Below are 25384 nucleotides of genomic sequence, written 5' to 3'. Positions count from 1 at the left end.
AGACCAGGCACAAAGCATCGGGCCACCACTGGGGGCTGCACGTTGCCTTTTGCTCCTTTCCTCGGGCTCAGACGGGAGACCAGGAAGGCGGGTAGCAGGAAGAGCATCAACTCTGCGGAAACTGGCTAGGCTGGAGCCCGACTTACCTGTCCTTCTCTTTCTCCCATCATCGACCTCGAACCTTCTCTCCTGAAAACAAGTGAGAGAAAACTGTAAGGAGAGGAGGCACAGGTGGTCAGACCCCCAAATGAAAACCATTTCCCAGTGGAGACCACACACTCGGAGGGTCTGGGCGGGCTCGCAGAGCCTTGAAGGCCGACCTTAGTTCTTTGTCGTGAGGGTTGAACCAGGACAAAGAAAGCTTGCACCCGGGGGGCAGGCTGAGGGAACCCTGGCTGACCTGTCAACAGAGTGGTCGGGGTAGCGGCCCCGGTCCCTGTGGTCAAAGTCGTGGAAGCGATCCTGGCGGTTGAAGTCCGAATGGTAGCGCTCGTCCAGGGCGGCCCGCTTGGCTTCCGGCCAGTAGGCATCATCTCGCCTGGAGAGGAAGACAGGACGCAGTGCATTTCCTCCCCAGACACATCACTGGGGGGATGGTGAACTGAACCCCACAACCGGAGCCCGCCCGGCCCTTGGGAGAACGAGAGGTCACGGTGCGCACGGAGCACCCTCTGCTCCGCCTGCTGACGGGGGACCCACTGAGCGACTGTGCCCCCAGCACAAGGGCTTCGGGCTCCCTCGGGGGACGGCTGGCGCCAGGTCTGCGCATCGCCTCTGGGACTGCACCAGAGGCCACCGAGAGGGCCGGCCTCAGTCCAGCCACGTGACACAGGACAGCCGCCGCCCGCGCTCCAGTGCACGCCCGTCCCTTCCGCCCCGACGCCGACTGGACCCGGCATACACCCGGGGGGACTTCGAGAAGCACTTGAAACGTAGTTTCAACACATCTCTGACCACAGGGACCCCCAGCGGCAGGGTTTTGGAAAGGGCACGAAAGCCCCACAGCAGCTGAGGGCCCTTACAGAGGCCTCGCAGTGTGCTCCATGAGCGTCTGACCCGCAGGAGAAACAGGATAAAGGCCATCGCGCCTGCCCCAAGTCGCGACACATGGGGAGAAACTCCGACAGCACCGGGCAGGGACCAGCGCCCCACTCCGGCCAGCTTCAGGCCCCGTCTGCGCCCCCACGCCCCTCACCGTGGTCGGGGATCAGGACCAACCTCACGACAGGAAGGGGCCAAGCCAGACACAGCCGTGAGGACAAGGCCTGGAGGGGCCCTCGAGGAGGGGTCTGGGTCTCTGGCCCCCCCCTCGGGGCCCGTGCTGGGACCCGTACCCAATGGCTTACTCAGCACCCCCGAATCGTCCATTCCTGCCCCAGGGCCCTGCAGCGTACGGGACACTGACCTGGGCCAGCGCAGCAGGTGTCCGGGGGCCGAGGGCAGGGCGGGGCAGCGCGGCTTACCGGCCGTCGTCGTAGGGCCTGCGCACGGCCGGCCGCCGCTCCTGCTCATAGCGCAGCTCCTGCTGGCGCCGCAGCTCCTCGCGCTCGCGGTGGATGCGCTCCTGCTCGCGCCGGCGCTCCTGCTCCACGTGCATGCGCTCGCGCTCCAGCCGCTCCCGCTCCATGCGCTCGCGCTCCAGCCGGTGCCGGTGGAAGGCCAGCCTCTCGCGGGCGATCTCCAGCCGCTCGCGCTCCTCCCGCTCCCACTGCGCCTGCAGCCGCTGCTCCCGCTCACTGCGCTCGCGCACCCTGCGGGCCAAGGGCAGCGGCTGCAGCGCGGGGGCCACATCCTCGCCCAGCGGGCTGAGCCTCCCAGACCAAGGCAGACATGGACTCCAGGGCTGTGCCCGAGCCGCAGGGCCGCGCTGGAGCAGGGACAACGAGGGTGGGACCCACCGAGCTCTGGAAACCACAGCGGGAAGCCCAAACGGCCAGCATGGGCGCTGCTTCCAGCTGAGCCCTCGACCAGCCAGCTGGCAAAGAGCAAAGGCAGGGCTGGGTGGATGGGTCTGTGTGTGAGCTATGATATGAACTGAGATGAGATCCTTCTGGCATTCAACATCTGATTCCATAAAACAGCCCATTAAACATAAGAAACAGGGCCGGACCCACACTGCTCTGTTAGCGGCCATGCTGTGCTGGCGGCCCACGTACTAAAAAATAGAGGATGACTGGCATGGATGTTAGCTCAGGGCAAACCTTCCTCAGCAAACAAAAACAAGAAACAGAACTTATTTCTCACTGGGAGTAAGTGTGCATCAGAATCTTTGCTCCCGAAGCCAGGAGCTTCACTTAGTCACCATAACATGGGGCTAGTGCACTAGAGTCGCCGTCTTTCAACGACGCATATAAACTCAAACGAATCTACCAGCCAGCAAGGGCTGCAGCAGCTGAGGGCACGGACAACTCTGCTTCTGAGAGCCACACTCGTCATGCTCCAGCGCGTTCCCTTCAGTCAGCATGCCACAGAGAAGACAGCGCCAGGCTGTCTCCTGGCTGGCCTCTGCATGCATCTATAGACACATTTGTACCCGCAGGAATTTATCACGTTGCAGGGTTGTGACAAAAATGACCGCAGCCTCCTCAGCTCACGCAGCAGGTCCTGGACCCTTCCACGCCCCTGTGTCTACAACAGGCTTTTGGGAAGGAGCCCACAGTGGGGAGAGGCCACGGTTTATGGAACCAGCACCCGAGGTGGACCCTGCGGCTGTTCCCGACCCTCAAACGGACCCCTGGGCCTGCATTTTCTGGTGTACAGGTTCCCCTGGGCAGGTCTGGAGAAGCGGCATTTCTTGTCTGGGACATGAGGCTTCAGGCGTGTGCTCCTGTTACCTTCCCTCCAGGCTGCCGTGCGCATGGACACGCTCACTCCAACCACCACACCCACCCCGGAGTTCAGACGGCGACCGGATCAGCCGACGGGGGAGCCCCATCGGGCGAGGCTCAGCCACTGCCCACGGCCTCCTGGCCACGAGCAGCACCCTTCCGTGGACTGTCTTCTGCCCATTTCCCTGTCGGCTTATCTTCTCCCTACGACACTGACTTCCGGTCACCTTGATTCCCCTCTGTTGAGCGACCTGGCTCTCTATGGTGCACTGTCCACAAGGTAAACTGAGTCCCTCTCTCCTCCTTTATGACTTTTCAGGCCTTCGCAAGCTCACGTGCAAAGACATTTCCTTCACGCACGTTCCTTCTCACGTCCCCGATCAGTCATCAGTGTATGCTGACGGCTGGGTCTGTGACGTGAGTGAGCTGCAGACACAAGGACTGTCCAAAGAACAGCCAGATGGCCTGAAGCCCTCAGGGAGAGCGCATCCTTTCGTCACTAGTGGGAAACGGCCTTTACTGTGTTCAGTTCCCACACGCACGTGGGTCACTCCCGCTCATCCAGTGCCAATTACGCCACCAGGAGTGCCCTTCCCTCTGCCCGCCGCCCTGCCCTGGAGGCAGACCGCTCTGGCCGGGGCAGCACCAACCCCGGCGCCCGGGGCCCTTCTCACGCCTACCCCTCCAGGCTTTTTACCCAAGGTTCTTATTTTTCAAACTAGAGTTTAAGAACTGTTTCTTGACAAGAAAGATTAACTGTCCCTCGGGTGACCAGTTCCACCCGCGTTTGGTTCTGGAACTGAGGAAGACGTGTCTCCTGGCTGACTAAGGGGGAGGCCTCTCAGCTTAGGGAGCGGGTCTGGGATGTCAGTGCACGAGCACTGCCACTGCAGGAGGCATCCCCTCCCCGCCGCCACCTTCCGGATCTTCCAGAGCACAGGGGCCTACTTGCACGAGAAGGCACTGGAACGAGCCCCAGGACACAGCCAGAGCGCAGCGAGAACGTGCACTGAGTGCCCCCGGGGCCCCAGGCCTGCCCCCGACGCACCTGCGGGACTCCGAGTCTCTCGACTTGCGAGGCTCCTTGACTTTGTCGAAGGACACGACGGAGCGCTTCTCTCTGCTGGCCGACTTGCGGTCCTGGCTCTTGGAGACCTGGATCACCAAGGACAGCGAGCAGTTAAAGGAGAAACGACACCAGGTCCAGGTGCGTCCGGGTCCCAGCGCCCGACGGGCAGACTGGAAACGAAGGCCGGCGCTCTCTGGACTGGGGGCCACAAGGCGCCCTCTGCGAGACCCCGTGTTTGGCTTATGATTCAAAGTCACAGGCCGTCACCATCGTTCAATGCTGAAACATGACCCCTGAACACTCCCGCAGGTCAAGGTGGAAAGGAGTATTCCCCTCAGAACTTTTCATAAGATCAAAAAAGTATTTTTTATCCTTTGTCTTTTGCACCCAAGACAAATCCCTTAACCCTGTTCTTTCCTTCAGAATTAAACACGCAGTGGGCGCCCAGCAGCAGCCCCTTCCGGCGTGTCCGAAGACTCCTGATGTGTGTCACTGCAGTATCTTAATGAGATCTACCCATGTTAGCCCCGGAATTGCACTTTCATTTTACGATTTTCCAATCACTTTTTATAAAATAAGACTAAGAGATCACAACATACTAAAATGTCCGCACAAACACAAAGCAGACGGAAAGCTTGTGGAAGTGAAACGCCGGCTTGCAGCCGATCCCCACCATTCATCGGCCTCAACGGTCTGCCCTCTGTGCGGCAGGCCTGAGGCTGGCGCCTCGAACTGGGCACCCAGTACTCCCGCGGGCAGCTAACTGGTAAGGGTGGTTCGCTGTGCCCATACCACGCAAACTATGGCACACACACTGAACACCTGCTTTCCCCGGGAGTCGGGAATGTTGCTCCTTACATGGCAGAGGGTGCCCCCGTGACCAGCCCCCGGTAGAAACCTGGGGCGCTGCGGCTCCAGTGGGCTCCCTGGGCAGAAGCACGGCCCACGTGTTGCTGCATCTCCACTGCTGTGGGAGCCCTCGTGGGAGGGAGAGAACACAACAGAGCCCGCGCAGGTCCCCCAGACTGCCTGTGTTCGCAGCACTGCGGCCACCTTAGCTGGGAGGAGAAGCCCAGCCTGAGCCCAGAGCTCCTACTGGTGAATCACGGAACATGGGTGGCCTTGGGGAACCTCGACCCACAGCTATCAAGGCTGGAAGGTGGTCAAAAGGGGAATATAGGAATGTCAACAGAGGCGCGGGCCCAATGGCAGGCGGAGCGAAGTGCTAAGAACCCGCGACAGGTACTTTGTGGATCCTGCGTTCCTTGGAGCCTCTGCCAGGAGACAGAGTCTGGGACGGGGCCAAGGTGGGGACAGGGCTTAGAGAGGCAGGAAAGGCACGTGGGTCACACGGGGGTCAGAATGCAGCAAGGAGAGCTGCGGAGATGCCCAAGGCAGGTGAGAAAAGCTCCTGAACTGTCTCGACTGTTTCTAAAGTCCAAGATGCCTATACTTCGAAAAGGCACAGAATTGTTCTCAAATTACACCCGAGAATTCTCTAAAACACACACACACACAAATGAGGATGCTGCCGAAGACCCCAGCTAGGAAGCGCACGCACCCTCTCCTTGGATCCCGAGGTTTTGACACTGATGACAGGCACACCCTTAGATTTATCCATCACCACTGTGCGCTCGGTTCCCCGACTTCCTGCAGCAAGAAGGAGGAAGGGTATAAGGTCAGAAACAAGCAACACCTTGCAAGAAAGAAACACTCAGCTCCACGGAGAAGACAGCCCACGGCGGCCAGGCGGAGGTGCGCCTCCCACGCCCGTCGGGCGGCTTACCTGATTTGGTGGTCCGGGAGCGCTCCGAGGGGCCAGGCTTCTGATCATCCTGATCTTTACTCTTTTCCCCACTTCCATCTTCGCCCTTTTTAGCATCATCTTTTCTGTCGGCTTTGTCTTCCCTCTTCAGGTTCGCAGGTCTATAAATAACACCCCAGGACACACAAGTGTGTTACACGGGATGCTGAGGGCAACGCCACCACGACCGGCCTCTGGCACTGAGCACCACATGGGAGGAGGCCGCCTCGGCTGGCAGCAACGCGACCACTGCTTTTCCCAAGCGCCCCGGAAGAGGGCCTGGAGTGAGAGCTACTAGCGGGGAAATCTTCCGACAAATGCCAAAAAATAAGGGGGGGGGGGGCCCTCGTGGTCTTCCCGACCTGTGGGAGCCTGGAGGGTGGGAGGTAAAGCAGAGGCTCACCTTGGCCACAGTCCCCTCGGGGAAGAGCCATACCTGTCACTGTTACTGGACTTCTCCTTTTTCCCCTCACCGTCTCTCTTCTCAGAGGTTTTCTTGCCAGCAGGTTCGTTTTTCGCCTGAAAGAAGAGAGCCAAGTGGAAGGAGCCCCTCCTTCCTGGGCCGGGCTGGCCCCCGGAAGACAGCGGGCAGCCCTTACTTTCTCCACGGAGATCATCTTCCCGTGGAGCTCTGTTTTGTGCAGGTGGCTGATGCACTTGGTGGCCTCTTCTGCTGTGGACATGGTGACGAAGCCGTAGCAGCGAGCCCCAGGACTCCGGGCGTTCGTCACGACCTTGGCGCCCACCACCTCGAAGGAAAGCGCACGATGGCTCAGATACACAGCCGCACCCGGACCCCGGCATTCACTGCTGGAGATGCGCGGGCCGCCTTCCCCGACGCAGCCCACGTGCCGGTGCTCTCCTCCCGGGGAGAGGATGCACGAGAAACCCTGGCACCAGGTGCCCGACATGCAGCAGAAAAGGACGGGGGAGGGCGATGCTGCTGTCTTGCGGCCACCACTCCAGGGCCCTCCCCCAGGTCCCTCTAGGGCCAGGACAGCAGGTGTGGGGTAGAGGAGAGGGGATCGGAAGGCTGAGGCTCCTGGCCTTCCTTCAACGTGAGCGCTCGTGAAGAAACGGTTCAGAACACACAGGCACGCCACGTGGGCAGTAAAGCCGAGGGCACGTCTACAGCTCGAGCCTGGCCTGAGCACAGGTTCACGAGGAGCACTGGAACGCAGGACCCATCCCACTGTTGACAGTGACAACCCCCACTGGGATGGCTCAGGTGCTCCAGCGCTCCACGCGCAGCCTTGAGAAGCGTCTTAATCCCTGACGCCAGCAGGCTGAAGGCACCATGGCGCAGGAGTCCCACAGGAACCAACAGGCATCCTCACTGTGCCACACGGGGTCTGAGACCCAAAGGAAGGCTTCCGAGTGGCCAGGTCCCCCACTGAGCCCACAGTAAGCCCCCAAGCCCCCAAGCCCCTGCAGGCGCCGGGTGCCACTTCCCTGCGGAGAGCACCCACGGGCCACCGGGCACGACTGAGCCCAGGGAGTTGTCAGGCACGTCTGTAACTGTGTCGTGCTCAGTGTTCCTCTTGTCCGTCCTTGGACATCGATAACCAAGGGAAATACTGCTGGTTTTCTCTACCATGACTTGCTGAACCCTTCCTATGACCAGGGAGGGGCCGTGCTGGCTCTCCCTCTGGCTCGCCCCAAAGCTGGCTCTGAGGGACATACCCCGGGTGCAGGAGTTTACTTGGGAGGTGAGTCCCGGAGGCCCAGGGAGGAGGGGAGGGTGAGAGAGAGAAGGGAGGGAAGCCAACACAGGTGCCCTAACCAACAGGGAACCGCAGCGGGCACGGGAGGGAGTGAGGAGGGCAGCAGGGCAGGTGCTGCCGAGGAGAGGTGGCCCCAGCTGCGGGGGAAAGCAGGTGAGCTGAGGGCCCAGCGAGGGGCAGCAACGCTGTTACGACTACACAGCCCTCAAGGAGAAGGCAGCTCTGAGGGCCCCAGGCGCAGGGATGACGTCCGGACAGTGAGTGGCACGCCCTGGGTCACACGACCGTGAGCAGCAGAGTGAGGACTGGCAGCTGCCCACTGGTCTGATGCCAGAGGCCCTGTTCATAGCCCCTGTCCCCAGCCTCACCAGTGTCCCTCCGTCATCACCACGGTCTCACAGAAGTGCACGTCCCGGCCCTGCCCTTTCCCGCCAGCCCTGCAGCCCTCCCAGGGTCTGTCCTGAAGCCAGAGATGCACTCAGGAGACCCTATCAAGTCTAAGTGGTGCCTTGGGGCTGGGGCAGGGGGACAAATATAAAGCAGACGTGGCCCTGGGAGCTTCCACAGGCCTCTCACCGCCACCCATGCAGGGGCAGACCCTGCACAGCCCATGGGCAAAGGTGAGCTCCAACAACAGCACGGCGTGAAAGCACGCACGAGCGGGGAGCACGGCCTGCACGCCCAGGCCGCACGCCAGCGGCGTTCGAGCCCCCTCTCCAGGGAGCCCTCGTCTTACCTTCCCGTATTTGCTGAACAGGTTCTTCAAATCTGTAGCTCTGGTGGTAGAAGAAAGTCCACTAACCCAGAAATTTCTACCACAACTGCTACGACCTATTTCAAACGAAAGTTCTCATCAAAAACACGACACCCACAAGACCCTGACTCCTACAGGGGAAGGCCATTCCAGACCAGACGCCTGCCCGCCTTGTTCCCAGATGCCAGCAGCATCCAAAGCCAGTGGGGTGGGGGCCAGGCCGGCTGTCCTCACGACGGCCAGCAGTGTCTCAATTAGTCATTTTAGTAAAAGGTTAAGCTGTGGGTAAATCTGGAATACCAGACAACCCCAGGATATCTGAAACCAGAAGCCTTTCTCCATTTGCAAGTGTCACTGAGGCCAAGAGACCTGCAAATAACAGGAGGGTCAGGCGGGCTCACTGGGCTCAAGTGCTCTGGCCAAAGCAACGTCCGCACCAGGCTGATGCACAGACTCGGGGACGGGCTTCTCCCCAGGACCCAGGGCCCGCAGAGCCCTCGCAGAGGGCAGAGAAAGGCTCGTGAAAGCTCACAGGCCGATCTGGGCGAAGGAGACAGCCGCCCGGCCGCTGCCGAGGCCGAATGCGCCCCAGGGGACGGGGGTGGCTGCAGTGACCTACCCTTTTCCTCTTTGGAAAGCCTCTTTGTGTCCGAGTCATCTTCGACAGAACTAGAGACAAAAGATAATGTCACTCCAGGAGGAAGCAGCAGAGAGGAAACAAACTCAAAATTATCAAACACGTGCTGAGGTTGCATACCTACCCGAAATTTAGTTCTGAAAAAATGACACCCCGACAAACTGGCATTGGAAATCTGACCTAACCATAAGATCTCAGACCCACAGGAGTTAATTAATTCTGCTGGGCTAAAGATAATTAGGAAGAATTAAAGAAAACAACCATGATAGGTTGAGAAAAGAAAAAAGATTATGTAATCAGCTTAAAATAAACAAAGAGAAATCAAACATTCTTTAGCAGTAAACTAGTGTCATCAGTCTGGCTGGCCAATGGCAGGACAACAGCTTATGCGTGTCATTAAACGACCCATGAAAAGGAGATAGCGTCTGGTCTAAAACTGAGAAAAAACAAACCTCATTTTCTGATCAGCGCCCTCACTGGCTGAGGACTCTTTAGGAGCCGGAGGGACTTCATTACAAGCTTCAAAAGCAAGCTTCGGCCCGTCTTCGTGGCTATCCCCGGGCTCGGGGCTCGAGGCTTCCGGGGGCGCTTCCGCGGCCTCCTCGCTACAGGCTCCCGCGGGCTCGCAGGCTCCCCTGCTCTGCTCCGCTCGCTGCTCTAGCCCTACAGGCTCGCAGTCCGTCCGCGCGCCAGCGCCCGGCTCCTCCGCCGGCTCCCTTTTCACTACCGCTAACAGGCTGTCTGCCTGGCTCGCCTGAGCCTGGCCCGGGGACTCGCCGGCCACATCTAAAGCACCCTCCTCCGGGTGGCCGCTGCCAAAAAGGTCCTCTTCCTCCGCAAGCTTTCTGTCTGGCCCCACGCTACTTGTATCCTGGGCAAATGGCTGCTCCAGCTCGGGACCTTCTTCTTTTACTGGCTCAGATTTACAAGTTTCCCCCAAAATGTCGAGTATTTTCTCATTTTCTACGGATTTAACAGGAATAGAATGGCACAAGGTTTAATTACCAGGGAAATAAAGCAATCACAAATGCGGCACGGGCACGGCGGCCACACTAACACGAAGAGAAGAGCTAGCTACACAGAGATTGGAAAACCCGCGGGGACACACACTCACACCGGGTACACTACCTGCGCTGCGACCACCGCTAGGCAAGCCTCTACGCTACAGGGAAGAGAAAAGCATCCCCGAGAGTTAACCCCCAACCTTCTGGCTGCTTCTTGACAGTCTTCATTCTGTCGTCGTTTACACATGACTCTTCCAAATTTAGCTTCCAAAGTCCAAGTTGCTTAACTGAACGTATCACCATTCACTGACAGCTCAATTTCCAAATTTCTTTGCATTTCTTTTAACAGAACAGTCCAACATGAAAACCAGACTCTCTTCCTTCGGTGCTCTGAGATATTTGCAGTCCAGACAGTGAATAGCATTGGTTTGGAATTCTCGTGAAGACACTCTTTCCTCTTCCGGAATCCAGTTCCGTCTCAGTGTTTCACGGGCGTCTCCCTACCGCTACCTGCGCTGCCTGATTCAACACCACCAAGCTAGATACCGCCCGATATCACAAGATCTGCTGCGTGGGAGGTGCCGGCTCTCGAGAGGCGTGCACACTCGCTCTGCGGACGTTTGAGTGCCGTTTCCACTGAAACAGGCACGAGAGTTTCATTTTGCAAACTGCGAATTGGCCACTTTCACAGATCTGGTGATATGGCTGGGTTTCCAATCTCTATGATCCTGGATGTTTTGGATCGTAAACCTTTAGAACAACGAACACTACAGTAAGGCAACTTTTTAAAATTAAAGGCTTCAAATCAGAGAAGGTGGGAACTAGGATGGTTCAAACCCCGCTGCTAAGGTTTTCATGTAACAGTACCTGGCTCCAAGGAGGGCTCCTCAAGTTCCTGCAACGAAAAGCAGAAGTGAGACCGTGCCAGACCCATGACACCTACGGGTTAGTAACACTAAGGACTGCAATGACTAGAAAGGGAGCGTTTCAAAGGCAGACCCGGACACTCAAAGGCAACAGGCGGAGGCCCTGCCAGTTTGAGGGAAGAGCCGCAGGCCGGCATCCGCCTCGGGCACCCGGGCCCAGGCCCCGCATTCCAGGCTACTCTCCAGGGCCTGGGCCTCGCCTCCAGTTTTGCTGTCCCCAGCCTGGCCACGCCATCCCTTCCATGGCAATGAACGGATCACATGCTTGTCCGTCCCTCTAGACTGAACTCTTACACACAAGGGGAGACGTGCTCTCATCTTTCTACTTACACATCAGACAATCGTTTTACCCTGTAACTCATGTAGTTTCTGAAAACTCAAGAGCCTGAGGGGACATGGGCACTGGTGGTGCGGCCCCTGTCCCTGTTGGCGTGGTCATGCCATCCTTGCCCAGCTGTGCTCCCCAGATGACACAGTCCTCCTCCTCCTCCCTTCCCGTCAGTGGCCCCACTAGGCCAGCTCTAAACTCCCAAAGGTCCCTCACGCCCTCTCCTGGAGGGCCTGTCAATTCAGATCACGCTGTTCCTCGCCTAGCAGGACGTCTGGTTTTACTGCCCCCATGGCCGTGAGTGCACTTCGCTGCCATGGTGAGCACTCGGCCCCCGGTGGCCTAAAGCTTTCAGCAGCGGGCCCCGCCACCTCCTCCCCCACAGGCCCATCAGGACCCTGCCCTCCAGAGCTCTCAGTATTTGGCTCAGGGCCTGTTTCCTCATAGAAAGGCTTCTCCTCATGGCTCCGGTGGCTGCCCCACTGAGGAAGGGCCTCTCTCAATCTGTGGTCCCCGGCCCTAGGCTCCCTCTGCTCAAGACACATTCTTCTGGAATTCCAGCCCACACTGGTGGGCGCTGACGAGGTTCTAGGCACAGATTTAAGCACCTTACGTATAAATATATTAATCACACAGCCCTAGCAAGTTAGTGCTATTAGTGTCACCCTTCTTTTCGCAGGTTAGGAGACTGGCACAGGGTGGCTGACTGACTTGCTCGAGGACACACAGCAGAGCTAAGATGTGAGCAAAGGCTGTGTGACTGGGAGCCCGCATCGGTCCAGGCCTCTCCCGGCACCGCGTGCGTGGGGAAGACGAGCCCTGTGAGGGTGGAGGCCATCCTTTCTTCTCATCCATCTCTGTAGCCACACCTCGCACCACAGCTGCTTAACATACACCCATAAACGGACGGGAGCAGCCTGGCCTGCCACTGGGCACGGACCTGCCGCTGTGGGAAACCCTCGGAAACTGCTCACTTTCCCTATACTTTCATTTGTAATCAATTTTTTCATGTGACATACGAGCTGAGAATTAAGATTCTCTGACTAAAGGAAAGGATCATTGCAGGCAGAACAATTCTCTGCTTAACTTTCTCCAGAGAGAAACCAATATATTCCTATTTGTCTCCAGGAATGGTTATGTATTTTCTATGTCAACGTGGAGTCTTTGACCTAGAAAGACATTCGAGAAAATGCCAAGCCTCGGCTCCTGCTCTCCCTTCTGAGTCGGGAATGGCCTTGTGTCACCTCACGGGGGAAAGAGACATCAGCCCTCACGGTGAGCTGAGCTCCGGCAAGCTCTCCTAACGTTTGCAGGCTGCTCGAGGTTGGGGCTCTGGCTTGCCGGTAATCAACCGTGTCCCTGCCCGGCAGGAGCCACAGGAAATCCTGCCTGCACGGGGCCTGCTAACTAAGCAACACAGGTGACGTTACTGAAAACAAAGCGAGACTGGCCTAAGCTGACTGTATTCCCATCTCCTCACAACACTTTCCGAGGAAGATGAGACAGCCACCCAGGCTGGTTTATTCCAACAGCTCACACCTAAGGAGGCCGGCAGAAACCTTCAAAGGGAACTCAAGACCCACATTTGGGCAGCTCGTACCTGAGCGTTAGTCCACATCCCACTAAGAGTTAACATCCACCCATGGCAACGGAACAGCCAAGACGAGACAGTCATCAAAAGAAACCTCTGCACCCTCTGCGGGAAGAACTTCCAAGGCCAGGCCAGAACCCCCGAGAGGCCCCAGCCGTTCTGTCACTGCGCTGGGCCCCCGCCCTGCACCCTCGTCTCTGCCCCATCCAGCTGTCTGGGTAGGGGCGCCCCGCCCCCACTGTCCCATCTAATCGCCCTTCTGCAGAGGATGCCACCCAGAACTGACGAGAGGTGCTCCCCGCCGCCCTGCTTGCGGCTGCAGCTGAGCTGCGGCGCCCGGGGAGGCCGAGACGCCACAGGCGCGCTCCACCTGGCGGAGTGGACAGGAAGATCCCTCTCAACAGGGCCGCGGAGTAAACCAACCTGGCAGCGGCTTCCAGGTGGGGGGGCCGCACAATGTCAGAAGCGGTTTCCAGATACGCAGTCTACCCCTGGACTCTAACATGATTGAGACACAACAATTTACCTGCAATATAGTGAAGTCAGACGATGAAGTATCTAAATTGTTAACAGTTTCCTTGTCCTCTACCTGCAAAATAAGTGGAGAACAGTGTTACCATGGCAACAGGAAGGGAACGTGACGGTACTTGCATACGGTGACAAGGAACAGCCATGAAAATTCACTTATGACAACATTCCAAACAGTGCGATTGCATGCTGAGCGAGGGGCACGCTGTACGTCAAGGCGCACCTGCAGACAGAGCAGGGCACCCGCGAGAACGGCAGCAGCGTGGGTTTCAGGAGGCAAGGCAACCACGAAAAACGTCTCCGCCGAGCAGGAGACAGACCACAAGCGGGCGCCCCACAGCCGGGCCAAGCAGACCGAGCACGGCGTGGGGACCACTCCTTGGGACCCAGTGGCCAGAGTCAGGCTGCGGAGGGGTTCTCCAATCTTTGTGGCCGCCATCCCTGCCCACAGCCCGGATGCTACCGCTGCCCCTGAGCGGGCCGCCGCCCAGACCGGACTGGCGTCTCTGAGAACCCTCCTCCCGGCGCCATCGACTTCCAAACCTGAGTGTGGGGGCGAGCCATCCACGCCCTCTGCGGTGGAAGAGGCACTGGTGTGCAGAGCTTCCACTCTGAGAGGTCCAGAAAACCGTTTATGACCCAAAATAACTGTGACCGTTTGCCACAAAGCCCCGAACATTACTACACTGTTCCGGAGGGGGTGTGTTTCTCAAATACTGCACGCCGAGCATGCGCCGTTACTGCCGTCACTTGACAGGAGACCAGCACGCCTTCCTCCCCGATCGAGCACTCCACACGTTCCGTGCAAGCTCAGGGCGCACACGCGTGTGTCGAGGACACCTCCCTCCCCTGTGCACGGCCCCGGAGCCTGTTCGGGTCCTGTGCGTCTCCTCGCTTCTCCGGGACGGTTACGCAGCAGCAGTAACCGTACTCCTGGCAGGAACGGCAGGCCTCGCGGTAATGGCAGCAACAGCCCCGCAGGGCCTGCAATGCGCCAGGCAGCGCTCTGAGCCAGGGTCAGCCAGCCACTGCCATCGAGGGCCAGAGACGGGCTCCTTCAGGCTGGGCAGGCCAGAAGGTCTGTCACAGGTATTCTACTCTGCTGCTGTGGCGACAAGTCAGCCGCAGACAACTGTCAGATTCGTGTGGCTGTGTTCCGGTAAAGCTTTGGCCAGGGCGATGACTTTTGCTCTAAGCTAGTGATGAATATTCATCTATTTAATCCTCCCCAAACTTACTATTTTTACAAATGAGGTCCAGAGAGGTTAAGTAACGTGCCCAAAGTCACACAGCAAGTTAAGTGGCAGGCCTCTAGTCAATGCTCTTAACTCTTAACTGACATTATGCCTACTAAGTCATAGTTACTCAACCATTATTGATAGATATTCAGGATGTTTCCAGGCTTTTACTACCATCTGTATTACTTTTCTAATCAGAAGGGGAAAAAGCCTTGAAGAGAAACCAGCAGCTAAGGAAGGGGGTGTACTTCCAGTCACAGCTCCCGTGTTCTGGTGCAACTTTTCAGGAAGCCAATGAATAACTCATCGAAACCTAAACCATCACATACCCGATCTGTGTCAAAACGACTCTCAGCTACTTCTCAAAACCAGCCCCGCTCACTCAAAGATGACGACCTGCTCCCTCTGAGGATCCTGAGCGTCAGTTCCCAGAGAAAACGCAAGAACACTGTGCGGCCCAGCTGGGCAAACAGGGCCTCCATGAGGACAGGCGCCTCCCAGCACCCAGGATCCGACAGCGACGCCGCACGCCGCTCATCTTCACTAACTAGTCTTCCTTCCTTTTTTTTTTTAAAGATTGGCATCTGCACTAACATCTGTTACCAATTTTTCCCCCTTCTTCTCCCCAAAGCCCCCCAGTACACAGCTGTATGTTGTAGCTGTGGTCCTACTGCTTGCGGCATGTGGGATGCCGCCTCAATACGGCCTGATGAGCGGTGCCATGTCCACGCCCGGGATCCGAACCGGTGAAACCCTGGGCCGCAGAAGCGGAGCGTGAACTTAACCCCTCGGCCACGGGGCAGCCCCCTCACTGCCTCGCCTGTCTCCCTGACAAACGCGCAGCCGCACAGAAATGAGATCATCTAACGAATGGATGGCACGGTTAAGTCCATGGCCTCGATCAGCCTGCTCTCAATTCTCACTGTCTTCCGAGCTGTGTGCTGCCTGCAGATCTTTCTTCACCTCTTTCCTGCCCAGCGTCCTCAACTGGAGAATGGGCACAACAGCACCGAGCTGTCACACTGCTGTTAAAAGCATCACAGACGTGCTGCCCGACGCCTGGCAAACGGGTCGATAAACAATACCCTTTCTGACTGCAGTACCATCTGAAACGACGTCAAAGCTTAGGGCCGGAGGCTGTCTGCTGGGAGGGTCCCGATCGGCTCTGACCAGGAAAAGACCAACCTCAATCTCTGTGTGTCTTGGTCCTTCCAAGGCATTCCAGCCCTAGCAGCTCAGCCCAACCTCCTGGGACACGAAGGGCTTGACCAGCGCCCCCGAAATGTCCACTGCTGCATCGCGCAGAGGGCAGCACGAGCCACCCCGTTCCAACGAAGCAAAGCGTGTTCTCAGCATTGTCTGAACCGCACGCAAACATTCAGCCATCAGCCCACCGCCTGGCACTATTCCCGCATTGCCTGTCACCCACTGCGTGAGGAACCGCCGCCACAGGGCGCGGCCGAGTTACCTACAGCGGGCTCCGGCAGCGGCTCGGGCAGCTCCTTCATCTCCCCCTCGCCCGGCTCTCGGCCGTCGGCCAGGGACTCCGGGAGGGTGTCGGCCTCGTCGTCCTCCACGCAGTCGGCAACGCTGCCGTTATCGATCTCTGCCTCGTCCAGCACGCTGATGTCCATCATGTCGATGTCCTGCAAGTTCTCCAAGCTCGTTTCAACATCCTCCTGCCGCACAACGAAACGCAACCATCACCGGCCTGCCAGCGGCCCACCCGCCACGCGCGCTCGCTGAGGCTGCACGTACCTGGCCGTCCCCAGAATTTTCCTCCAGCCCGTTGTCCTCCACACCCTCTTCCTCTGGTTTACGCCCTGAAGAGACAATCGTTTCCGGCATGAGAACAAGGATAGGCGTTTCCAGAAGCGGTAACTGTGACCTGTACAGGCCCCAAGCACCACTGAAGGGGACACCTACCACACCCACGGCACCCCCAATTCAGGGCCACTGCACTCCAGGAACGCTAAGGCCACTGTGGACAAAGCCGGCCCTCCCGCCCCAAGCAGCAGGGGTTCTGTCCTTTCCACCCGGCCGTGCAAGTACGGGCGCTGCAAGGGAGGCCGCAGCAAGGCCGAGGGAGAGGGGAAGCGTTTCCAGGCCTGGCCTGTGCGCCACGTGGCTCCGGCTGTGGGAGAAGACTCTCACACAGACGCGCTGCCTGCCAGGTAAGGCACGTGGAGCAAGTCTCCCCACAGAAACAATCACACAAGGCAAAACACAAATGAGCAAAGAGAAAATAAAAGCCATTTATAACCACCACCTAGAGTCAGCCCCCGTGTTATGATATATTTACATCTATATACCTTCCCATATTTTGCTGCATATACACACATTCGATGCTTACAGAAACGGCACTGTGCTCTCACCCCATGGTCTTCCCACTTCACACACTGTACACAGACATCTCTATTAACAGCACTATCTGGAGATACTAAAACAGCGATCTGACTACGGCTGGAAATGGAAGGAAATGCTTATAAAGAGGAACATCTTGGTAATTCTTTGCACACAGGCAATTATCATTTTAGGACACATTTCTAGAAATAGATTCCCCAAGACAAAGAGTACGTATGCTTCTTTGAGAAAGATTAGCCCTGAGCTAACATCTGGCACCAATCCTCTCTTTCTTCTGAGGAAGACTGGCCCTGAGCTCACATCCGTGCCCATCTTCCTCTACCCTCTATGTAGGACGCTGCCACAGCACGGCCTGCCAAGTGGTGCATAGGCCCACCCCGGGGATCTGAACTGGTGAACCCCGGGCCCCTGAAGCAGAATGTGCAAACTTAACTGCCGCGCCACCCGGCTGGCCCCAAAAGTACATACATTTTTAAGACTTTGATTAAAAAGAAAAAAAGCCCCCACATATTATCAAGATGCCCCAGAGCAAGGCTGTTCCCATTCACACAGTTCCACCAAAAGTGAAGGAAAGTGCCAACCTTTCTGAATCTCTGTTAGAATAAGCTATTTTTCTTCGCCTCTGCCAATGTGCTAGGCAAAAAGGACTACTTGTTTCAGCAGAAATTTATCTGATTGCTGCTTAGGCTCAATTTTTGGTTGTTGATCATTTGTAGCTTTGTAAAAATTTCTCATTTATATCTTTTCTCTATTTAAAAACTTCTGTTCCATTTCTCCTCGTTTTTTATTTGCGTGTCATAGACACCATGCGTATTTTCTCCCAGTTCTTCGCCAATCTCTTAATTTTACTTACGGGTTTTGGGTAAATTTCACTTTCATGTAGCCAAAACCATGAGTTGGTTTTTCTGTGTAAACGATGTTTTCTTTTTCTTTGCCTTCACGTTTAAATGCCCTTCTCCACGCTAAGACCACACACGTTTCCACCTGTACTTCATTCTCTTTTGGTTTTAACATTCACCTCTTTTCAGCGTTGTGCTGAGACTCTTCCAAACGGCTGTCCCGCTGGGAAACTGCTTTCCCAACGCCAGCTACTAAGCTTTTCTGCGCACGATCTGAATGTGGGTCTCACTCACCGTGACAGTCTCACGTCCGCCTGGGACTAGTTAACCTCTCCATTCTCTCCCACTCGTCAGTTATTCTTGTTCCAGTTTTAATTACGTGGCATTATAACATTTTAAAAAATATGAAGTATCGAGATTAACTCGAAAAGGAAACCAAAGCGACCTGGAAGGAGTGGCTTAACTTCAGGTGTTTCTTCACCTGAGGTCAGTAATTTAAGGGTAAGAAAAAATGAACATTAAGAGGCTGGACACATTTTTAGGCTCAAATTTCACCTTTTAGGTAACTGACTCTGCGCTTTGAAAAATGAGGAAACCACTTCCCTTAACTCCCCTCACCCACCCTCTGAACTGTCCTCACCGTTGTTATTTTCTAACAGTCACGACCTGTTCTGGAGCCGACAGCTCAGGGGGCAGGCCTGCTGGCACTTTCATCCCGAGAGCAGTGTATATGGGTCACCGACCAGCCTTATTTTTTATACTAACGCTAACATGAGTAAAATACAGAAAAATGTAAATAATGATAACAAGGATGACAAAGCTAAAAGTAAAATGGAGAAGAGGCACGGCAGAAATGAAACGTGGGGTCTCGAGAGCAGGCTCGCCTCCTTCCAGCGTGAGGAGTGTGAGCACGCGCGAGCCAGAGCAGGACCGCGTGGCGGGCAGGCCTCAAGCAGAGCGTGGTGCCGTCAGGATGCGCCTTGCAGCTGCTGCCAGGGCCACAGCGGCCACGGCTCCCAAGCACATGGTGGCGCTCGGCTCACCGGGACACAGGCAGCGCCCGCTGACCAGCCACGCACTCGCGAGCACCGCAGGCGTCTGCCCACGTGCAGCCAGTTCCTCAAGGCCACTAAGTGCTGCTTCTGGTTACGTAAGGGAGCCAGACGTTAATTTCCCTTGTTGAATGATTTAGTCTCTAACTTTATGAAATGTGTAACATTCAGAACAAAAAAAGCAAAAACCAAAAATCCCAAATCTAACTTACACCACAACTGAGGCTTTAAAACACCCCCTCTCAGAGTACGAATTTCCTTACACCGCGCGTTGCGAGACTTTTCCACATTCTCGTTTCATTCGGGTTTTCAGGAACGTCTGACTGAGGAAAACAGGGCATCGTCACGCCAACACTAGAATTCCGTGCACTGTGTGCAAATCGCCGTGCTGTGGGCCGGGAAACCCACTGCCAGAGCATGACATTCCTACGGCAAAACGTGCTTTGGGCTTCCAAACCCTCTGCGAGTCGACCCAGCGCGCTCTGTAAACACGCCAGGGAGACGCAGCAGCAGAATCCCCCACATAGATCATACTCGCTGAAGCTGCTAGCCCTCCAAATGTGCGCGCTGGTTTCGGTCCCATGCTGTTCCAGCTACTGGGGAAGACCTCAGGAGGTTACCACAAGCTGCCAGCCCTCACATGGAATCCCCCCTCACAAGAAAGGCCCAGAGCCCAGCCAGCAGAGCCAGGGGCCCACCTTCCAGCCCACTTCTCTCCCGAGCAGCAGCACAGACACAGTGCAGCCCAAAGCTCTTCGGGGCGGACCCTCCAGGCAAGAAACGACCGGACACGTCAAGAAAACATGGGGTCTTAAGAACATCTGGCCTTCAATACAGAAAGCACAGCCCCGGCCGGGATGCTAACCAACCATTCCTACTGGGGAGAGACACCCTACCCTCCAGAGATGAGAAAGGACGTGAACGAGAACTCCCACTCCCTCTCGGGCACACACTGAAGCGCTGTCGGCTCCAGCACCAGGAGCAGGCACCGGCACAGCCGGCCTCCCAGAGCATCGCCAGCCTCGGCAGCAGCCCCCGACCCCGGGCAGCGCTTGCTCCTGCTGCTGCAAGCCTGTCTCCTCCCCGCGAAGCCTCCGCCTCAGCCCTCTGTCTCAGGCCACCTCCCCGCTTCTGCTTCTCCCCGGCGGCCCACGCGTGGGTAGGTCATTACTTTGTTAAATTTGATCACTACACAAATGATTCACAAAATTGTCCAAATACACTTTCTAAAAGAGTCAAACTCATTTCACTCTAAGTTTTATTTCGCGAATGGCTTCACCCTCATAAACACGTAAAAAAAGCCTGTCTCCCTTCTTCCCACAGTACCTGTGAGAGGTAGGCATTGCTATGAGCCGGGTGGTCCTTCCAAAGGTTTCCTCAGGCATTTACATACATACATTCCACAAACGGGAAGAAACCTGCTGTGTAACGGGGACACAGCGTGTGCACCTGCTGCGACGTGCCGCTGTTCCCCAATCACAGGCTGGGACTTGCCTGCACTCTCCAGTCACATGCTGCCTAGTGATGGAAATGTGTTCTGAGAAGCGTGCCAGGCAGTTTCGTTGTGCAACTGTCGAGTGTGCTTACACACCTAGGTGACACAGCCTACCACGCACCTGGGCCATACAATGTGATGGGACCCCGGCGCACACGTGGTCCACCACGGATCGAGACGTCGTTACACAGCGCATGAGCACACGCGGGGCTGCCTCCTCCTCATCGCACACGATGGACATCCCTAGTTGAGTGACCCCCGAGGCTGGACACACTCACCATCTCCACAACCGCCCACCCCCTCACATCCGTGCCACGTGGGGTACTAAGCTACGCAAATTCTCACCGGTGTCACAGGCAAAAATGCCATCTCATTTTTATTTGCTTTCCTTAATTATTAGCGAGGGAATCTTTCTTGCACACAGGTCATGTTTAGTTTTTCTTTTATCTGTGAACTGCCTGTTCATAGTCCCCGCTCTTTGTCACCTGGACTGTCTATTTTCCGTATTGATCTGTAGGAACGCTTACTGCTTCCTGGACACTCACACGCTGTAGTATTTTCCCCCGGTTTGCTATGCGTCTTATAGTGTCTTCTTAGAAGGTTTACACCTTCCATGTAGCTAAATTTCTTTTTCTTTATAGTTCTCAGTTTAGTCTCATTTAGGTTTTCCTTATCACTCTTTTATTTTAGTTTTTTTTTAAAGGTTTTTTTAAAATTTTTTTTCTTTTTTCTCCCCAAAGCCCCCAGTACATAATTGTATATTCTTCGTTCTGGGTCCTTTTAGTGGTGGCATGTGGGACGCTGCCTCAGCGTGGTTCGATGAGCGGTGCCATGTCCGCACCCAGGATCCGAACCAATGAAACACTGGGCCGCCTGCAGCAGAGCGCGCAAACTTAACCACTCGGCCAAGGGGCTGGCCCCATCACTCTATTTTAAAAGTACTCTCCTAGCAGAATTTCTGTTTTGCATGGAAGGCCATGAAAATAGAGCCTTTTCCTACATCAGATAGACAGCCAACGGTTCCAACATGGTTTACTGAAAAATCTTTAGTGGTACCTTTAAAAACGAACAAATCCTCAAACGTTCCGCTGTTTCCAATATCCTACCCTTAAAATTAGAGCAAGCCGACATCACTGGTTTTCCAAAATTCCAGCTATTCTTGGCCATTTCCTTTTTTAACTAACTTTAGAACAAGTTTCTTTTTAGATTACTTTGGGGGGAACTGATAACTTTCTGATATGAAGCCATCACACCTAGGAAATCTTTCTCAAAATCAGCCTTGAATATTTTCTTTTAATTTACTATTTAAGAATACCACATATATATTTTTTACGTCCATCTGGCGACATTTTGCTTAGGTCTCTGACTTGCAGAGAATGTCCCTGCCACCTCAAAAATCCAAGAGAATCAAGTGATAAACAATTTTTTTTTCTTTTTTTTTAAAGATTGGCATCTGGGCTAACAACTGTTGCTACAGTACATAGTTATATATCTTAGTTGCCAGTCCTTCTAGTTGTGGGATGTGGGACGCCGCCTCAACATGGCCTGACGAGCGGTGCCATGTCCGCGCCCAGGATCCAAACCCTGGGCCGCAGCAGCGGAGCGCGCGAACTTAACCACTCGGCCACGGGGCCGGCCCCTGATAAACAATTTTAACTAGCGAGGTTAGCAGGTGTACTGTTCATATCCGCCAAGCCTTTATCTTTTCACATTTCTTCAGCTGTCACTGGCCTATTTCTGACTGCTTTACCAGTGTTTAATTTCCCGAGGCATATTCTGCCCCAGAGACCTCATGAAGCGAGCACTGGCCTAGGAGGAGTTGCCATCCCAGTAGCAGAGAGTGCTGCTCTCCGCGAAACGGAACAAGGGCGCCTGGAAGAAATGGCTGATTTGGGGGCGGGGGGAAGTAGGAGAGATTGGAAGTCATCCTTGCACCAGAAAGGAAGGAAGTACTCAGAGAATGACATGGACATGTCAGAAAGAGACGGGAGCCAGCATGGAGGGCTCTCACTGGGATAACCTGAACATCACAACAAATCACTATCATAAAGGCTTATCACCCACTGAATAAAATAAGAATCTCTAAATTCACGCAGATAAATGGGGGAAGGTCAAGCTACCTCCTAGGGTAGAAAACCAACTCATCAACATGGGGGAATGACAACATCTAGAAAGTCACCACCGGACAAGAATCCGTGGATGCTGAAACCAGTGGAGGAGGAACAGGATATTTATGTCAGTCTCACAGTCTCTTCCCCATAGATACAATTACAGACGGTGCGAGAAGAACTTTCCAGTGGAGAAACCTGACCAGCACCACTCTGAGTCAGTTACGCAAAGGCACAGCATGTGCCCTACAGCGGATGCCGAGCAGACGAACCCCTCTCGTGGTATTACTGACAAAAGCATATAATTTGAAGCTAATCATGAGAAAAACAAAAAACACAATAAAACCCAAAGTGAAAAACAGCCTTCAGAATAAGCAGTCTGGACTCTTCAAAAACAGCAACGTCACGAAAACAAGACAGCGCTGGGACTATCTGAGACATACTTTCCAGCCTTCTGATGGAAACAGCCAGTATGCCGACTTCAAACCGTTCTGACTTTGCTCATCAACAGGTCGGAAGATCCCTATTTTCAGTTAAAATCTGGACAAAATCTAGTAAAGCCGTTGGAAACAATTCAGCGGACTTGCAGACTCGCCCTATCAGGGGTCAAACACGCTGTAAAGCTGCAGAACAGGCTAATTACACCAAGCCTAAGGAAACACACACACCAGTCAGTACTGAACGGTTTCATTTCACACGAAGTTCTAGAACAAGCAAAACCAAACGATGGCGAAAGTCATCACTTTCGTTTTTCTGGCGAGGGGCGGGGAGAGTGAAACTGGGAAAGGGCACCAGGGATCTTGCTGAGATGCTCCACGCCCCCCCGTCTCCACCGACCTCACACCACGCGCAAAACCATTCCAAATGAGTTACAGCCACACGCAAACATAACACCTTCAGAGTTACCACACAATGCAGGATACTTCTCATAATCTTCAAGCAAAGAGCCTTTCAAAACGTAACATAAAATCCATAAACCACACACTACAGGTTGACAGCACCGCCTGTATGAAAGATCAAAACTAATGACAAAACCACCACAAACAAGGTAAGTCACGCGGGACTCGGCACAACTGTGACATTGCACACAGAGAGCCCTCAAAAGTCAGCAAGACAAACCACCCAGCAGAAAAATGGGCAAGGGGTATGAAAAGGGGATTGAGAAAATATAGATGGCCGATTTTCAGAAGCTGTCCAATCTGTGAAGAAATGCAAACGAAAGCTTTACCGTGGAGAAAAGCAGATAAATTCAGGGGAACTTTCCTTCTACAGAAGAGGCAACGTTTAAAAACGCTCAGAGTCAAGCGAGAGTTAAAGAAAGAGGCAGCCCCCACTGCTGGCAGAGACAGTCACCAGCATTGCCCCACTTTTAAAATAAAACGCACATACCCTTTGACCCCACAATTCTCACCTAAGTTATCAAAAAACATATACTCCTTTAACTAGAGTTATTTCTGGTTCATGGCAGCACCAAAAATTGGAAATGCCGAGTGAAAACTGGAAAAAACCTGAATAATCTAGTAATAAGGAGACAGACGAGCAAAATCGCAGTGTACTCATACGAAGGACTCCTCCTAGGCTGTTAAATCATGGAGTGTTTTTATCTACTCGTAGCCCTAGGGAAAGACAGAGAGATGTCTCTAACACGCTAAATGAAAAAACCAAATTACAGAATATTTTGTATGGTAGGACCAATTTTTTTTAAATGGAAGAAAAACTCAGACACACAGGTGTGCGGACATCTTCATGGGCACATTTTTCGACTGCGCACACGCAGAAGTCCGGGGAAGCACGCCGAAACTAATACCGGGCTGCCTGCCGACTGCACAGGAACTTCCCGCTCTACCTACTGCAAATTTGTACTTTTAAAAACCTTAGCACAAGCATTGCTTTTTAAAGTTAAAACCAAACTGAAAACAAAAGGGAGACCCACGGGGTCTATTTCTCCCCGCCATGAGTGTCTTTCTCTGTCGATTTTCCAGACTCCCTGTCTTGGTGAAGACACTTGCTGGGCAAACCCAAAAATGCGCCATGAACCGCGGACCCCGAACCGACTCCACTCATGGTGAGCAGGGTGAGGCCACTGCTGTCCTCCCGGAGCCGACCCCGCACAGCGGGGTGGACACAGGGGCCTGGCCTGCCGGAGACGGGTCAGTCCCAGTCCTTCACCACCGGCCCAGTCACACGAATAGGTCACTCTGCGGCCTGAGCAACGCCTCCACTTACCAAGGAAACTTGCAGAATAGTCCAATGCCCACTTGTAGCTGATTCTTTCTTAAAACAGTACTGAATGTTACTGACTTAAATTATTGAGGAAACACTGAGGGCGAAGACAGACGAGAATGACACAGCCTGCACCCTCAGCAACCTGGTTCTGACCCCAGGCACGTGACAAAGCACTAAACCGAGGCAGGGAACGAGGCCACGCCAGGCAGAAGACCCAAGGAGAGCCTGTGGCTGCTAGCGGATCAGAGACAGGCTCTGGAGGGACGAGGCCTGGACGCAGAGGACGGAGGGGGCCGCAGAGCACTCAGGGCGAGGCCGGGGCCAGAGCGGGCGTGCCTCGGGCCCGACTGGAGCGCACGGTGAAGCAGAGCGGGAACAGGAGGAGCAGGAGGGAAGATGGAGCAGGAGGGAAGACGGGGCAGGGGGCGAGGGCCACCAAGGCCGCGTGGACCGGGCCCTGAGGTGTCAGGTGGTTTGGAAGCACCATCTGTACAAGTGACCCCCATGTCCCGCCAGGTGCTGGCAAGGGCAGCTGTCTTCCGACGCCGTGGGCCTGACGCGCTCCACAGCAGGGTCTGGGCGCAGGGCCGCTGAGGGGCCCAGAGGAAACGGGGTTGCCAGCTGTCCTTCCCGCCTGAACCCCAAGTCCCGTGGGCGCAGAACTCGGGAGGGGCGCGAGAGGAGGCGCCGGCCAGGCCCCGGCCCACAGGCGCCGCAGCCGTACCTTTGCTGGACCGCTTCGCTGCCTTCTTGCTCCCCTCGGAGGTGATCTCGATCTCGTCGGGGTTGCCGCCTTCGTCTTCGATGGCCTGCAGCGGGGGGACAGCGGGGGGCAGCGTCAGCAGAGCCCGCCTCCGCCCGCTCCCCCC

At 55.3% G+C, this 25384-nt stretch overlaps 1 protein-coding gene across 2 annotated transcripts in view; it reads right to left on the bottom strand.

Annotated features, from left to right (window-relative positions):
• SAFB (scaffold attachment factor B) overlaps positions 1 to 25384 on the bottom strand; it is a 31179-nt gene that overhangs the window by 3304 nt on the left and 2491 nt on the right. For both annotated transcript variants that reach the window (XM_044753144.2, XM_070491778.1), the window contains exons 2-17: positions 25240 to 25324; positions 16190 to 16254; positions 15904 to 16110; positions 13192 to 13254; positions 10688 to 10715; positions 9269 to 9779; positions 8799 to 8848; positions 8162 to 8256; positions 6301 to 6450; positions 6138 to 6220; positions 5684 to 5823; positions 5459 to 5547; positions 3877 to 3983; positions 1464 to 1751; positions 401 to 538; positions 147 to 189 (exon numbers count right to left, since the gene is read on the bottom strand). In XM_044753144.2, coding sequence (XP_044609079.1) covers positions 147 to 189; positions 401 to 538; positions 1464 to 1751; positions 3877 to 3983; positions 5459 to 5547; positions 5684 to 5823; positions 6138 to 6220; positions 6301 to 6450; positions 8162 to 8256; positions 8799 to 8848; positions 9269 to 9779; positions 10688 to 10715; positions 13192 to 13254; positions 15904 to 16110; positions 16190 to 16254; positions 25240 to 25324 — 2142 coding nt within the window. The remainder of the gene's footprint in view (positions 1 to 146; positions 190 to 400; positions 539 to 1463; positions 1752 to 3876; positions 3984 to 5458; positions 5548 to 5683; positions 5824 to 6137; positions 6221 to 6300; positions 6451 to 8161; positions 8257 to 8798; positions 8849 to 9268; positions 9780 to 10687; positions 10716 to 13191; positions 13255 to 15903; positions 16111 to 16189; positions 16255 to 25239; positions 25325 to 25384) is intronic.

The sequence above is a fragment of the Equus asinus genome, chromosome 20, assembly GCF_041296235.1.
Source record: "Equus asinus isolate D_3611 breed Donkey chromosome 20, EquAss-T2T_v2, whole genome shotgun sequence".
NCBI lineage: Eukaryota > Metazoa > Chordata > Mammalia > Perissodactyla > Equidae > Equus > Equus asinus.
Note: the sequence above shows the minus strand (reverse complement) of the source record. Positions and strands in the feature narration are given on the sequence as shown.